Source organism: Aythya fuligula, chromosome 1, assembly GCF_009819795.1.
Source record: "Aythya fuligula isolate bAytFul2 chromosome 1, bAytFul2.pri, whole genome shotgun sequence".
NCBI classification, from domain to species: domain Eukaryota; kingdom Metazoa; phylum Chordata; class Aves; order Anseriformes; family Anatidae; genus Aythya; species Aythya fuligula.
Genome location: NC_045559.1, coordinates 54,227,673 through 54,242,873, shown reverse-complemented (window position 1 = coordinate 54,242,873; position 15,201 = coordinate 54,227,673). Strand labels below are relative to the sequence as shown.

The following is a 15,201-nucleotide window of genomic DNA, read 5'->3' as shown; positions in this document are numbered from 1 at the left end:
TACTTGTATTCATCTGTGTGTGACCATTGCTTGGGTGCCCAGCATAGTACACATTTTCAAAACATAAATACTGGGAAACAAGAGCTCTCAAGACTGGGTTTCAGTAAGAGATAGCCCAGCCTTAAAAAAAGGATCTCATTTCAACTCGCTCTGTGATAAAAATAAAATTCAAAATGCTACCCTGTGATAATATTTAGATAAAGCTTCCTTCTCATCACTCGAGTACCACAGTATGTAACGTGCCTGCTATTGTGCAGCTTGAGGACAGCACGCAGAGACACACGATGGTAAACTGGCTGTACCCTGTCCTCCAGACTGGCTCCCTTCTTGGGTACAGCTGAGCACACACACACTGTAGCTTCACATAAGAGTACACCCAAAAGCGTTGATGTACCCACCTGTCCCTTGATTAACCTTTCTTTGGAAAAAGATCTTCCTACAGCCCTAGCTTTTGGGGTGGAAGTGTTTTAGAGATGTCTTAGCAACGGGAGGAGTTAAGAACTGCTGAGACCAAATTGTCAAAAACAAGCATTTACAATGAGTAAGACTTCAGCATTATGAGTTTGTTTGTTTCTTCTAATCATCTGAAATCTGTTTAATTGCTTTCTGGTATTTCAAGCTCTTATGAGTCACGTTTTGAAGCTTCTCCCTGCAGGCATGACATCTACAAACACAATTCTACTATAAAGTTTTTTTTTAAAAGTTCACATAATCCCAGAACTCTGGGAGATGAGGCTTTATTTAGCACATCATAGAAGTCAGAAAAATCATATGCCTCAGCACAAATGAAACAACCTCATTTCCCTCCCTCAAAACTCCAGCTGGTCTACAGCTCTGTACAAAATCTCTCTTGCAGTGATATTTGTCTCATTCTCTTGGGGGGGATAAACATTCCCTCTCCATCTCCCTTTCTCCTCGCAGTAGCTTTCCAGCTCTCTGGCAGGTGCTAGGGGAAGGAATTGCTACCTCCTCTCTGTCTCCAGCTCTCCTTCCTTTCATCATGCTCGTTCTCTCTGTTGCTCTATCTCTATTTCTTGGCCTTTTCAGCCTGCCTGGAAATAGCAGCCTACAAATGAGGCAGGAGCATTAGGGCATCTGTGCCCGTGGGAAGCATCGGGCTGCAGTTGGTAGAGGTAGGTGGGGTGAGCTCAGGGTGGAGCTTGCAATGCCACCCCCCTCCACCATCCTTTTCTGCCCATGGTAGGTGCTGAGCAAGTGTAGCAATCTGGCTCTGTCACAGACCCTTCTTTTCTTCCACATCACCTGCTGCAAGCCTTGCCAAAAATCATGACTTTCCTCTCCAGCCCCAGCCTCCATTATTAGCAAAACAAGGCAGAAAAAAAAAAAAAATCTCCCTAAATGTATCTCGCTTGCGATCAGTAGAGAAAAAATAACTGATGTGAGGGTTTCTGCTGGCGATCCTGTAATTGCCTCCCATTGTGTAGGATGTCTGAATGTCTACTGCAGCACCATGCTGGGGCTGCCCTGTGCTCCCTGCTCCTCGGGGCAGGGTGTTCAATAACATTCTTCATCTTTTATCCTCCAGCCCAGCAGAGTGACCGTGCTTCTCCTTTTTCTGCAGAGAAAACATTTGCAAAAACAGGAAGGCAGTAGTACCGCTTGGCACCAGAAATACCGTGTATATAAAACCTGGCACTGGGACCAGAGAATAACGAGAAGCAATAAATACAAAAAGAGAGAGGGAGAGAGGAATGAGGAATACAGGAGTTTAACATGGAGAGGGAGCTGAAGATTTGGTAGTCATTGAATCAGACAATTCATTTACTGGTGCATGGATGAGTTCAGTGACTGATATCCTGCATTCCTGTGGAGATTTTTGCTGTATGAGAATACAGCATGGTATATAGCTGAAATTCTGGGAGGATTTACTGAAGGTAGGGAGCATAAATAAAACAAAGAACAAATAAGCTCTATCAATACAGCAACAGAAGCTCTGTTGGTGCAGTATTCCATCTAGCACGTACTGCTTAAAGATGCTGGTCTCTGCAAGCAGGTATTCATAAAGCAGGAAATGAGCTTCAGTAGCACTTTCCTTTTGGAAGATTGCAAAAGGATGGACAAACATGCATTTAGCATTGTAAGCAGCCTTGCTTGGCAAATCAAACTATTCACTTTTTGCAGACTAAGTAGTTAAGTGCCTTGCTCAATCTTAGGGCAGAAGCTCAGTGACAGAGCCACAGGAATATCCTGAAGCTGGCACAAGTACTTTCACCAACAGAAAATGTTTTGCACCAGGTCAGTTTTCCAGCCCAAATGAGGAAAAAAAAAAAAAAAAAAGAATAAAAAAATGGAATGACAGGGATCAGTGACTATGAGAGCTGAAGTCATACATTTAAACTAGGAACAGGGCATACAACTACAAAGAGGTGACTAGTCATTGTACAAACACGGAAAACGGCAGCTTTTCTATCTCACACCTTTAGGAGAGTTGTTTTACTCATTGAAATCATATTCTGCCCTATCACAGACACACGCAGACTCCACTCTTGCTAGTCTCAGAAAGACTCGCAGACATAAGATACAAATGACTCCTAAAACCCCCAGTCCTGCAATGCAATACACGCTGGCAGTCTCCGAGCACGTCCAAAGCCTTGCTGATTTCAGTGGTGTTCTGTGCAAGGACAGGGTCTGCCTGTGCTCATCAAGGTGCAGGACTGCAACCTTGAATGTCATTAAATAAGCATAAGCTTTTGCTGCAATGCTGAAAAAGTGACATCGTGTTTTAAAGCAGATAAACTTGCCTGTTGCTTTTCAGCAGCACACACAATGCTGTTCTAGGCAGATTTCTGCAGCACCGGGAATTCTTGGTCCTGGTAAGAAAACAGATCTTCATTAGTACTAAATCCATCCATCCTACTTTTAATTTTAATGCAGACTCGAGCTCCATTACTAAAATTATTTGTACCCACTCACAGCTTTACTCACAGGAATACTTCAAATGACATTGGTGAAACCAAGCTTATGCATAAAGCTAAACATGTGAAAATTTGTGTGTAGACTGAGACTCTAAATTTAGCATTTTCTTCTATCTTTCACGAATATAGCCTTTAAAAAGTAATTCTGCCTCCGTACCTAAGTCTGCTTGAATGGCTGAATATCTGTGAGTCTTTTCAGCCTGAAGGGAAGAGAAAGGATCTGAAATCTTTGTATATTTGGAAGAAAGAGATGTAACAAAACAATAGACAAAGGATTTACAGGAAAGGGAGCTGGAATCCTCTGGCAGGATCCCCTGCAGCAAAACCCATCATTCCATAGAATGAGGTTAATTAACTGGCAATTATTTCTGAAGTGCATCTGAATCTAATATATTTGCCACAAAGATGTCATTAAAAGAGTATCAAGTGACTGCTGGAAGTCAAGACTACTTAACACTCATGCCCTCACCACAACTGTGCTGTACATGACTGCAACTGCAAGTCTCTCGTGCTGGAGCCCCTTCAGCCTGGGTTCACCCAGAGAAATGTGCTCTGTGCCCAGCACCCTGGCGCTGTAGCCTGTCTACCTGTCATCACACACTTCAGGTCACGCCAGTCACACACCTGGAGGGCTCTTCCACTGACTTGTAATCATAGAATCATAAGGTTGGAAAGGACCTACAAGGTCATCTAGTCCAACCGTCCTATTACTAACACTACCCACTACCCTACTAAATCGTATCTCATAGCACCTTGTCCAGGCCCTTCTTGGACACCGCAAGGGACTATGACTCCACCACTTCCCTGGGCAAAAATAATACAAACGTCTCTTCCTTATAAAATCGTATAAACCATACAAATGCCTCTGCCAGGATGGTAGCTCTTACAGGCTGTAGAGTTCTAGCAATGGGAATTTCACTCATCAACCACTTGGAAGACAAACACCCCATACGCATCGTCCTTTGATTCCTGTGACCTCCTCCCACTCCAGGAGAGCTGGTTAAGTGGGAACTGCCCCTCCTGGCAGAGTTCACCTCAGCCTCAAAAACACAAAGATAGGTTCTAAAGGGTGAATAAAAGAAGTTGTTTTTGCACGTCTTGTGGGCACGCAGGCTGGCAGGGCTGAGCATGAGAGCTGAGGGCAGCCAGTCCCATGGCAGTTGCCCCTACCAATGGCTCCCCAGGTGTTTTTCTGAAGATCAGACCCCAGCAGTCACTCCACGCCAACAGAGCGATGTGCTGCCTGCTCCTGGCACTTTGGGGCCAGCTTTTTGACGACCAGAAGGCGCAGAGATGACAGAGCGGGCTCTGTTCAGCACTGCCAACTACCAGAACACGAAGCAGCGGGCACAACCCGGAGCACAGCAGGCTCCCTTCCACCACCAGGAACCATTATTTACCGCGTGGGGTGACAAAACTCCACCACAGCCTGCCCAACCACCTCCCCCTGCCCGGAGACCCGCGCACGGCGGCCTCCCCTCAGCGCCCTCCCCCCGCCACTAGGCGGAGGCCCGGCGAGGGGAAGGGCGGGGGGGAAGGAGGAGGCCGCTGCTGCAAGATGGCGGCGCAGAGGAGGAGCCTGCTGCAGAGTGTGAGTGGCGCCTTCCCCCCTCCCTGCTCCCGCACTCCCCCAGGTGTGTGCGAGGGCAGACCCGCTCCTCCTGCCCTCCCGGCCCCTCAGCTCCTCAGGGGGGAAGCCCGGAGGGCCGGGAGGGTGGCGGTGGCGGCGGGGAGGTGCGAGCCCCCCGCCCGCCGCGCTGCCCCCGGTGCCGGCTGGGGGAGGCCCTGCTGGGCTGGCAGCTCGGCTTCCTGACCAGCCCGGGGGGCTCGGGGGGCGGCTGGTGTTGGTAGCCCTGCCTGAGGGGTCCCCCTGTCCCGGGGGAGCGCTGCCAGCCGCGGGGGTCCCCGTGCAGGGCAGGACCCGGCTGCGGCTCTCGGTTCGGGTTTCTGTGTAGCAAGGGGGTGGGGGTGGTCTCGTAACCCACCTTCAGCCTGCTTGGGGTTTACGGGGTCTCTTTTTTCGTCTTCCTGCCCCCCCAGGAGCAGCAGCCCAGCTGGACAGACGACTTGCCGTCCTGCCATCTCTCCGGGGTGGGCTCAGCCCCAAACCGCTCCTACAGCGCAGACGGCAAAGGGACGGAGGGTCACCCCTTGGAGGATAACTGGTTAAAATTCAGGTGAGTGGGTTGTGCCTCGGTCACAGAGCCCTGCAGACGCAAGGGCAGGTAAACGTGGTGTTCAGCTCCTCACAGAGAACGTGGAGAACACAGGAGGTTCCTGTAGATACTCCTCACGTGTGTCTTTGTACCACAGCCATCTCTAACCTTTTTGCTCTTGTCTCTGATAGGAGTGAGAACAACTGCTACCTCTACGGTGTCTTCAATGGCTACGATGGCAACCGAGTCACCAACTTTGTGGGTCAGAGGCTCTCTGCCGAGCTGCTGCTGGGCCAGCTTCACGCAGATCACAGCGATGCTGACGTGCGTCGAGTTCTGCTGCAGGTAAAGCAGCTTTGGCTGGGAACAGCTCCTGCTCCTCACACTACCCACCTCCTCTTTTTGCCACCAGGGGAGCAGCATCTGGTTTCTGAGGGGCTTGGAAACATCTGCCAATGCTTGTGATTGTACTCATCCTGTGAGCAGCTGTAGTGCTTTGTTTCACTCCCACCTCATACCCATCTGTCCCCCAGTGCTGTCAGCACACTGCTGACAGCTCTCCAGGAAGCTGCAGCCAGTCTTCACTGGACATGTAGGAACAAGTCAGCCTGTGAAAGAGATGACAACGAGTGAAAAGGAGAAGTTAATGCATGGGGAGATGGATTTGTGAGCGCACTTTCTTGAGTGATAGATAAGTTTTTACAATCAACATACAAAATCAGATAGGTCTCTGACATTGCTGCGATTGTAATTTGCGTGTTTTTGTCTCCTGTTTTGAGTAGTAACAGATTGTTTTTACAAGCTGTTAAGTAGCTGCACTAAAATAATTGCATTTTATTATGATGCTGTGATCTTGAATGTCTGTACGTACAGCGATCAGCCACTTTTATGAACTGGCCTTAGAGAGGTGAGGATGGGTAGGCTCAGAGGTCTGCAGGTGCTGGACAAGTGCTCAGTTTCTCTTATGGCCTTTTTCAGGCTTTTGATGTGGTAGAAAGAAGCTTCCTGGAGTCCATCGATGATGCTTTGGCAGAGAAGGCCAGCCTGCAGTCCCAGCTACCAGAGGTAACGTGGCCTTAAGAATGAAAATTTCTGGAGGTTCTACTTTCCAGACTGTTGGATGGGACATTAGTCAGTCTGGTCCGAGGGCAGCTGTAATTGAAAATTGCATCCCTGTAGTTCTCTTCTGGGAGCTTGTGGGAAGTGCAACAAGTGTCTTGGTCCGCATCCCACAGTTCCCAATGTTCTTACTGGTACTACGTAAACTCATCATTGGGTTTCTTAGTAAAGAACTAAACATATTGTGGGAAGGTGTTCAGCCCACAAGGTGTGGCTCTTCCAGGGACACAGACATGATGTGGGTGAGAGGCAAGGCCTCCAATTTGCATGGCACCTGGGCAGACATGAATTCTGGTCTTCAGGTGAACTGGATTGTCGTTTCCAGAACCTTATCAGACCCACAGGATGTTAGGATTGAGCAAATAATTGTGTGTCTTACATAGTTCCAGTGTTGTGGACTGTGTGTTTAAGCCTCCCCCATAATCTTGGGTTCCAGGGTGTTCCTCACCACCAGCTGCCTCCTCAGTACCAGAAGATTGTGGAGAGATTGAAGGTTGTAGAGCAGGAGATCTCTGGAGGAGCCATGGCGATCGTGGCTGTTGTTCTCAACAATAAGCTCTATATCGCCAACGTTGGTGAGTTGTTCTTTGTGTTTCAGCATTTGTGCTTAGCATCTCAGTCGAGGCGTTTCTGAGGATGGCTGCAGCTCTAGGAAGCGAAAGAAATCAGAACGTGGGGGGCAGTTTCTTTGGTCTGTGGCCAACGAGCAATATGCTTGCTACTTGTAGGCCCGATTGAAATCAGTCTGGGTGATCATCTCTGCAGATAATGACAGATGCAATGCGTGTATCCAAAGAAAAATGGGGAAAAATGGGTTGAGAGGCAGTAGTGCAGGTTCACTGAGGAGTGGAGAGCTTGATCGTGAGGTGCTGGCTCGGGCCTAAAAGAAGAGCTGCCCAACAGGCCTAGCATGCTGCGGGCAAGGCTACTTTTAGAAGATCATGAAGAGAGAGTACATGAGCTTTTCTCTTCTTTTCTGTCCTTATTCCCCTCTCCTTTTCCTTTCCCGTTTGGATATGTTCTCCCTCTTAACGCAGAGCTATCTGGTGCCTCATCTCGCTACTCCCGCTGCAGGTACCAACCGGGCACTGTTGTGTAAGTCCACGGTGGATGGGCTGCAGGTGACTCAGCTCAACGTGGACCATACGACAGAGAACGAGGATGAGCTCTTTCGCTTCTCCCAGCTGGGTGAGTGCTTGATTTTCATCTCCTTATCTGAGAACATCTCGTGCCTCAGTTTATCTGGGGCACCGGGAATGACTCAAGCCACTGGAAACAATAACAGACCACAAAAAGAAGCTCCCTGTGGGCTGTGGTTTCAAATTACCAGTTCAGTGCCTTTTTCTGCATGTCTAGCCACAGTGAGGCTACAGTGTGAGTAAGTTCAGCTTGCTGAACCTACAGAAAACTATCTTTTTTCTTTTTTTTTTTTTCCCCCTCTTTGTTCATTTTGAGACTTAGTTTCATGTCTGGCTGCCAAACTGACATTGATTTGCCCTCCAGCTGTGCGATTACTAGAGTCGATAAGGAAGGCAGGAGCAGAAGCACACAGCCAGAGGGCAGAAGCAGGATGGACACGAGGTGACTGACCCTCTGGAGGCAAACCACAGTTCTGCTGGTTAGGTTCTGCGCGATGCCACACCCTCAGGATGGTGTGTTCCAATCTGCCTTTGTACAAGCTGCTACTGCAAAAAAAAGCAGATAGACTTCAGACAGAGTCAGACCAAACACTGACATTTACTGCTCTCACATCAGCTAACTATTGAACTCTGTCTAATACTGACATCTTGCTTCGGGCAATTTCCCTTTTCCTTTACAATCTTTGGCGTGTTTTCTTTCTTTGTCTAGAACTAGCCCAGACCACTTGTGTGACTGTTAGCACCAGACTCTTCTTGTTGAGCTACTTTTGCTCTGTGCCTTTGCTTAGGTAGATCTAACTTGGCATTCTTCATTAGGCTCACCTGGTAGCTATATTCTTATCTGGTGAGGCTGTCAGTGCGGTAGGTTTTTGCTGATAGCTCTTGTTTCACTCCATTTCTCTTTATTTTTTTTTTGCCTTACTCATACTCCTGCAGTAGTGGCATGTGCTGTGAAACAAAGGACTGAATACAGGAATCTAGGGAAAGAGAGCCTTCGGCTGCCTTTCTACTGCCAGAAATGCTCTAGGGAGTTTAGCTGCAGTCCACAGTGGAACAGGAATCTGCTGGGTACACTGACCTTAATCTGGCGCAGCAGTGGCTCTCCAACTGGCAATCCCAACAGAAGGGAGAGCTTGTAGAAAAAGTCAATGTACACAGGCTTTTGGGGGCCCAGTGGTGACTGTTGTGGGGCTAAGCTGAAGCACAGGGATAAATTCTGTCCCCCAAACTTTTTATCGTGATGGTGCCTGTGTTGCACCTGTCCTGGGGAAAGAGAGAGGCCTTATGCCTGTGTGGCTCTTCACCCAGCACACTGCAGCTCGCTCAGTGCTCCGGGAGAGTCGCTGTGATTTGGACACAACCCCTCCGGCGTGCTTGGAGCTTCCCCGTGTTTGTGTCTGTCGATAGCTCGTATCCCCCTGCCAGGAGCTGGCAAATGAGCCAGGCCATGCTGATGAGTCAGCTTGGGTCTGCAGCAGATGGCAGAGTTGTGTCTTACTGCTGGGGTAGGTGTGGAGCCATCTGCGCGGTGAGGCTCGGTTTGACTCAGAGGGAGGGTTTCAGTTGGACCCTTGCCTTCACCTTGTACTGAGGACAGTCATCCCTAGATATAAATCTCAAAATAACATTTTCTGCCTGTTAGCTCCAGGTATAACCAGGAAGGGGGAATTGCCAGGACAGACCAGGTAAGTGGCTCGTCTGCTCTGAGTCCTGCCTCACATAGCAGCTGTCCCCAGACGGTGCCTGTTAGGACTTTCTTTGAGATACGATTCCTTCATAGTCCCCAACAGACATGAGTTACACAACAAAGCAGAGGTAGATCCCCTTAAACTTATTTAAATTAAGTACATATTTACAGATTATCCTTGTTTTAGGAGTAGCTACCGCCAATCTGAGCACTTGACCAAACTGAGTCCTTTTTGCAGACAGTTCTCCGTTTCTCCTCCACGTTAGCGTATTAGTGAATTTGTCAGACGGAATTTAGGAACAGGGAGCAATAACAGGGTGGAAGAAAAAAAAAGAATCCTTTGCATATGTTTTCCCCCTTCCTGCTTTCCTCCTCCCCTCGTGCAGGCCAGAGCTGACAGGCGCAGATGTTCCACGGCCGTTTCAGCAAATGCCTGTGCGCTCAGGCCAGCTGCTGCTGGTGGCTTCGGACCAGGCCGTGGGCTTTGTCTCACTGCCAGCCACTGCTTTTAGTGTGAGGGCTGGGCTGTGTGCATTTCTCTCCTCTCTCGTTCCCAGATTACAGCTAATGAGAAGGTGTCCTGTGGAACAGAGCAACCTGCTCTTCCTCTCCTTCCTGTAGGGAAGAAGTATCATTTGGCACCTTGCTTCATCTTACCATTCTCTTTAGCTGTGGATCTTCCTTTTCTCCTTCCTGACAGTGTGACCACGGGGAGTCCTGCAAGTTTCCCAAACTTTGTATTTTTTATTTTTTTTTTTAATCTGGCAGGTTTGGATGCAGGGAAAATAAAACAAGTGGGAACGATTCGCGGGCAGGAAAGCACTCGGCGCATTGGAGATTACAAAGTCAAATATGGCTACACTGATATTGAACTGCTCAGGTCAGAAAAAACTCCCTTTGTGGTTTTAGTCCCTTCATGACCCTCCATTTTTACCTACTGTGGCAAGAGCGATTGTTAAAGACACTGTCTCTTTGCAGTGCTGCTAAATCTAAGCCCATCATAGCAGAGCCTGAAATCCACGGAGGGCACTCGCTGGATGGGGTGACTGGCTTCTTGGTGCTTATGTCTGAGGGGCTCTACAAAGCTCTGGAGGCAGCTCACGGGCCTGGGCAGGCCAACCAGGTGAGTGTGCCCTCACAGGAAACGTTCCCTCAGCTGTTGATTTACTGCAGGGGGGTCAACTGCTTTCACACAGGCCATCCTCCGCATCTGTGCGGTGAGTGCTGCCCGGGCTGGGTGCCTGTGCATCCCCATTCCAGCCCGTAATGATGGGAGAGCTGCTTTGCCGAGCCAGTTCTTCCAGGCAGCTTCCTGCCCCTTTAGGAGGAGCCCTTTAGAGGGAGTGGGATGATTCTAGGCACACATCAGCAAGTGAGACTGGCAAGGACCATAGCTGGATAAGTTGCCATGAAAACTCTTCAATCACTTGGCTGGATAAGGTTTCCTCCAGCATCTCCTAAACATCCTTCTGCTTTTTTTTTTTTTTTTTTTTTTTTTTTTCACCTTTCTCTGCTCAGGAAATTGCAGCCATGATAGCCACAGAGTTTGCCAAGCAGACGTCGCTGGATGCTGTGGCCCAAGCAGTGGTGGACCGCGTCAAGAGGATCCACTGCGACACCTTTGCCAGCGGCGGGGAGCGGTCCAAGTTCTGTCCCCGGCACGAGGACATGACCCTGCTCGTCAGGAACTTCGGGTACCCCTTGGGTGAGATGAGCCAGCCCACGCTAACACCAACACAAGGTATGCTGCGGAGGGAAGGGAACAATAGAGGGTGGAAGATCAGTCCTCTTGATTGATCTGGCGTTGGGAGAGGAGGTGCTCAGTGTAGAAGGATTTGTCTGTTAAAGGGATTATTGGCTTCTGAGGCCTGGAGTCTGTAACAATCTGCATCTTAGCATCTCAGAAAGGCGGTTTGATATAAATTCTTCCCTTGGATTTTTGGCCTTTCCTTTGACCTTTCTTTTTTTTTTTTTTTTTTTTTTTTTTTAACTCTGTGCACCCTTAGTCACTGATGTCTCACCTGCGTTTATAATTCTCTTTTCTCCCTTCTCAGGAGGCCGTGTCTACCCAGTCTCCGTGCCGTATTCCAGCTCCCAAAGCACAAGCAAGACAAGCGTCACGCTGTCCCTTGTCATGCCTTCCCAAGGCCAGATGGTCAACGGTGCCCACAGCAGCTCCACTCTGGATGAAGCCACCCCCACCCTCACCAAGTAAATATCCTGCGCTGTGCGTGGAGGGAGAATGGGTGCCCTTCGTTTTTAATAAGGAAGGGCAGGGGTGCAGGAGAGGTGGTGCTGCACAAGCTGGCTTCCTTGCAGGTGGAGGCCAGGGTAGAAAAAAGGATAAAGGTTAGACCTGGATTCTGTTTGGATCTGCTTTGCAGGATCGTACTCGTGGCTCCAGTTTGAGTTCAGCCTTTTGGCACAGGGTGGAGTGTGTACAAACAGAAAAGTGAAGAAGCTCAATGCTTATTGTGTTCGGGTAGCTCCAAAAACAATGAGGCTGACACACCAGGGCTGCTCTGCTGTAACACAGGTCGTGCAAGAATAGCTTTGCTGCTGCCAGACTCCTCCTGTAAAGCTTGATTTGTATGGGTATGAGGAGGCCAGCAGAGTGCATGCTTCCCTTTTCCTTCTCCCTTTTCCTTCTCCCTTTTCCTTCTCCCTTTTCCTTCTCCCTTTTCCTTCTCCCTTTTCCTTCTCCCTTTTCCTTCTCCCTTTTCCTTCTCCCTTTTCCTTCTCCCTTTTCCTTCTCCCTTTTCCTTCTCCCTTTTCCTTCTCCCTTTTCCTTCTCCCTTTTCCTTCTCCCTTTTCCTTCTCCCTTTTCCTTCTCCCTTTCCTTCTCCCTTTTCCTTCTCCCTTTTCCTTCTCCCTTTTCCTTCTCCCTTTTCCTTCTCCCTTTTCCTTCTCCCTTTTCCTTCTCCCTTTTCCTTCTCCCTTTTCCTTCTCCCTTTTCCTTCTCCCTTTTCCTTCTCCCTTTTCCTTCTCCCTTTTCCTTCTCCCTTTTCCTTCTCCCTTTTCCTTCTCCCTTTTCCTTCTCCCTTTTCCTTCTCCCTTTTCCTTCTCCCTTTTCCTTCTCCCTTTTCCTTCTCCCTTTTCCTTCTCCCTTTTCCTTCTCCCTTTTCCTTCTCCCTTTTCCTTCTCCCTTTTCCTTCTCCCTTTTCCTTCTCCCTTTTCCTTCTCCCTTTTCCTTCTCCTTTCCTTCTCCCTTTTCCTTCTCCCTTTTCCTTCTCCCTTTCCTTCTCCCTTTCCTTCTCCCTTTTCCTTCTCCCTTTTCCTTCTCCCTTTTCCTTCTCCCTTTTCCTTCTCCCTTTTCCTTCTCCCTTTTCCTTCTCCCTTTTCTCCTTCTCTCCCTTTTCCTTCTCCCTTTTCCTTCTCCCTTTTCCTTCTCCTTTTCCTCTCCCTTTTCCTTCTCCCTTTTCCTTCTCCCTTTTCCTTCTCCCTTTTCCTTCTCCCTTTTCCTTCTCCCTTTCCTTCTCCCTTTTCCTTCTCCCTTTTCTTCTCCCTTTCTTCTCCCTTTCCTTCTCCTTTTCCTTCTCCCTTTTCCTTCTCCCTTTTCCTTCTCCCTTTTCTTCTCCCTTTCCTTCTCCTTTTCCTTCTCCCTTTTCCTTCTCCCTTTTCCTTCTCCCTTTTCCTTCTCCCTTTTCCTTCTCCCTTTTCCTTCTCCCTTTTCCTTCTCCCTTTTCCTTCTCCCTTTTCCTTCTCCCTTTTCCTTCTCCCTTTTCCTTCTCCCTTTTCCTTCTCCCTTTTCCTTCTCCCTTTTCCTTCTCCCTTTTCCTTCTCCCTTTTCCTTCTCCCTTTTTCCTTCTCCCTTTTCCTTCTCCCTTTTCCTTCTCCCTTTTCCTTCTCCCTTTTCCTTCTCCCTTTTCCTTCTCCCTTTTCCTTCTCCCTTTTCCGGTTGTACTTAAGGTTGTCCAGCTAGAGGTGAGGCAGGTTTCTGTGGCATTCACCAGTTCCACACACTTCTCAGCATACCCAGTACTGTGACAGAGTAGGAGGACTGCAACTTCTTTCACCTGTTTGCACAGGACAGCTTAATCTGTGGAGAACCAACACTTGTTCTGGTGCCTTTTGTGTGCAAAATTGCAGATGTGGGGCAAAATAAGGATGCCTGTGTTCTCTCTCCCCACAGCCAAAGCCCCACTGTGACTCTCCAGTCTACCAACACCCACACGCAGAGCAGCAGCTCCAGCTCGGATGGGGGGCTCTTCCGCTCCCGCCCCACGCACTCGCTCCAGCCCGATGAGGACGGGCGCGTGGAGCCCTACGTGGACTTTGCAGAGTTTTACCGCCTTTGGAACATGGACCATGGCGAGCAGGGAGCGCTGACGGTGTCCTAACGGGAAAACGTGCCTCCTCCCTCCCACCACCCGGCGCTCGGCTGCGTGAGCAGAGGCTGAGGCAGGGATGAGAGCGCTGCAGCTGAGAGCTGGGTGCTGCCCAGAGTTAACTCCTGCCCGGGACACGCCGGGCAGCATGTGCTGCACTCTCGACACACGACTTGCCTGCGCCCTGCACCTCGTCCCAGCCGACCTCTGTCCCTTGGAAGCCCTGTGAATAAGAGATAGGGTCTTGAATGCAACCCTCGCTGCAGGTTTTTTTTTTTTTTTACAAATAAAGTTGCAGAGAGGGCTCCCTTCTGGATAATGCAAGAGTAGGGGCCTGTACGAAGGCTGCGTGTGCGCGTGTGTAGGTGTACGGGCGTGTGCCTGCGTGTGTGCGTGCTGTCATAATGTTTCCACAACTCGATTCATAATGCTGTGATTCCAGTGTTCAACTCCATAGAAGATACCTCTATTTTGCAGAATAAATAACTTATAGCTACACTCCTCGGCACCCGTGTGGCTTGCTCTCTTCCTTACATCACCCGCGTGTGGGTGTGACAGCTCTTCCCGGTGAAACCCTCTATTCCTCCAGCCCACGGGGTTGCAGCTTGCAGCGAGCGAGCTTCTGCCATGAAAGTGGCCTGAGCCCGTGCAGATGACTTTGAAGCGTAAGGACTTCGTCCCATGCATCCTTGCAGAGCGTCGGTGCTGGAGTTAAAATATAAATTAGTGGTTTGGGTAGACAAAATGCACATCTCTGCCCTTAATGGACTTCCACGAGGTTGGAGCGGGCAGGAGGAGAGTTTGATGTGTTTTTCTTCAGCAGCTTCTGCTCCTGTCCCAAAGCAAGCTTCGTGCTGAGTGACCCGAAAGCTGTAGCTACGTCACGATGTGGCTGCCTTGCAGATGAGTTCATCCTCGTGTCGCAGCAGAGGTGGGCAGCGAGGAGAGGAGGTCTTCTGCTGAGCTGCTTGCTCCGCATCAAGTCAGGGGAGGCCTGGAGGAGCTGGCAGAGGTTTCGGCATCGCAGTGCTCTTCCCCTTTCAGTTCAGGCTTCTGACAGCAGGCGGCAAGCGTGCCTCTTCCCTGCCTGCTGCAGCCTCCTGCTGCAGCCTTCCCCAAACCCTGCAGCTCGCAAGCAGCACGGGGAGGCCTCCAGGGTGACCGCGGTGCCTGGTGGCTCCCCGGGGAGCTGCGATAAGGCTCTGGGCAAAGCGAGACGACGGCCAGGGGTTAGGGGTGAAAGGACAAAACTTGGGTTCCTGCCCCGATTTATTGTTGTGTCAGGCTGGTCACCTAAGGAAGGAGGGGAGTGGGGAGGGAGCAGGGCATGCAGCAGCAGAGGCCAGCATTGAAAGGGGCGGAGGGAGATTTATCCCTTCCGATAAATCAAATAATACCGAGCGCCCCGAGGCAAGACCTGAGTTTGCTGAGAAATATGTGGGCAGGATCAGAGCGGGGAGCAGCGCTCGCTTCTTGGGAAGGAATCCCTCGCGTGCCCGTGGGTGGCTCTCCCCTCGCCCTCCCAGGCCCTGCTGACATTGCTTTGCCCCGCGGGGCTTCCCGTGAACAGGGCCGGGCTCTTGGCTGCCTGCAATGCCCTCGTTTCTCTGCCCTGCTCGATTCCCAGGAAGGCTGAGTGTGCGGGGCACGAGGCAGCAGAGCTGTGCGAGGTTTGGTGCCTTGTCCCTGCATCCTCCCTGCAGGGGAAGGCATCTCTTACCCAGCCAGGAACAGCGAAATCCTGCTCTTTTTTAAGGACCTCTCCAAAATGTTGTTTGACCTGGGCTCCTTGTCCTTTCCTCCAGACTGTTGCACGTCTGTTTAGGAGGATGGTGC

At 50.0% G+C, this 15,201-nt stretch overlaps 1 protein-coding gene across 1 annotated transcript; it reads left to right on the top strand.

Annotated features, from left to right (window-relative positions):
• The first annotated feature begins 4,478 nt into the window (after positions 1-4,478).
• Positions 4,479-13,871, top strand: TAB1 (TGF-beta activated kinase 1 (MAP3K7) binding protein 1). Its single transcript, XM_032183374.1, has 11 exons — positions 4,479-4,527; positions 4,977-5,113; positions 5,284-5,437; positions 6,071-6,157; positions 6,648-6,786; positions 7,286-7,399; positions 9,806-9,917; positions 10,016-10,160; positions 10,556-10,778; positions 11,092-11,248; positions 13,170-13,871. The coding sequence occupies exons 1-11, from the start codon at positions 4,495-4,497 to the stop codon at positions 13,375-13,377; spliced, it is 1,509 nt and encodes a 502-aa protein (XP_032039265.1). The 5' UTR covers positions 4,479-4,494; the 3' UTR covers positions 13,378-13,871.
• Positions 13,872-15,201: the final 1,330 nt, after the last annotated feature.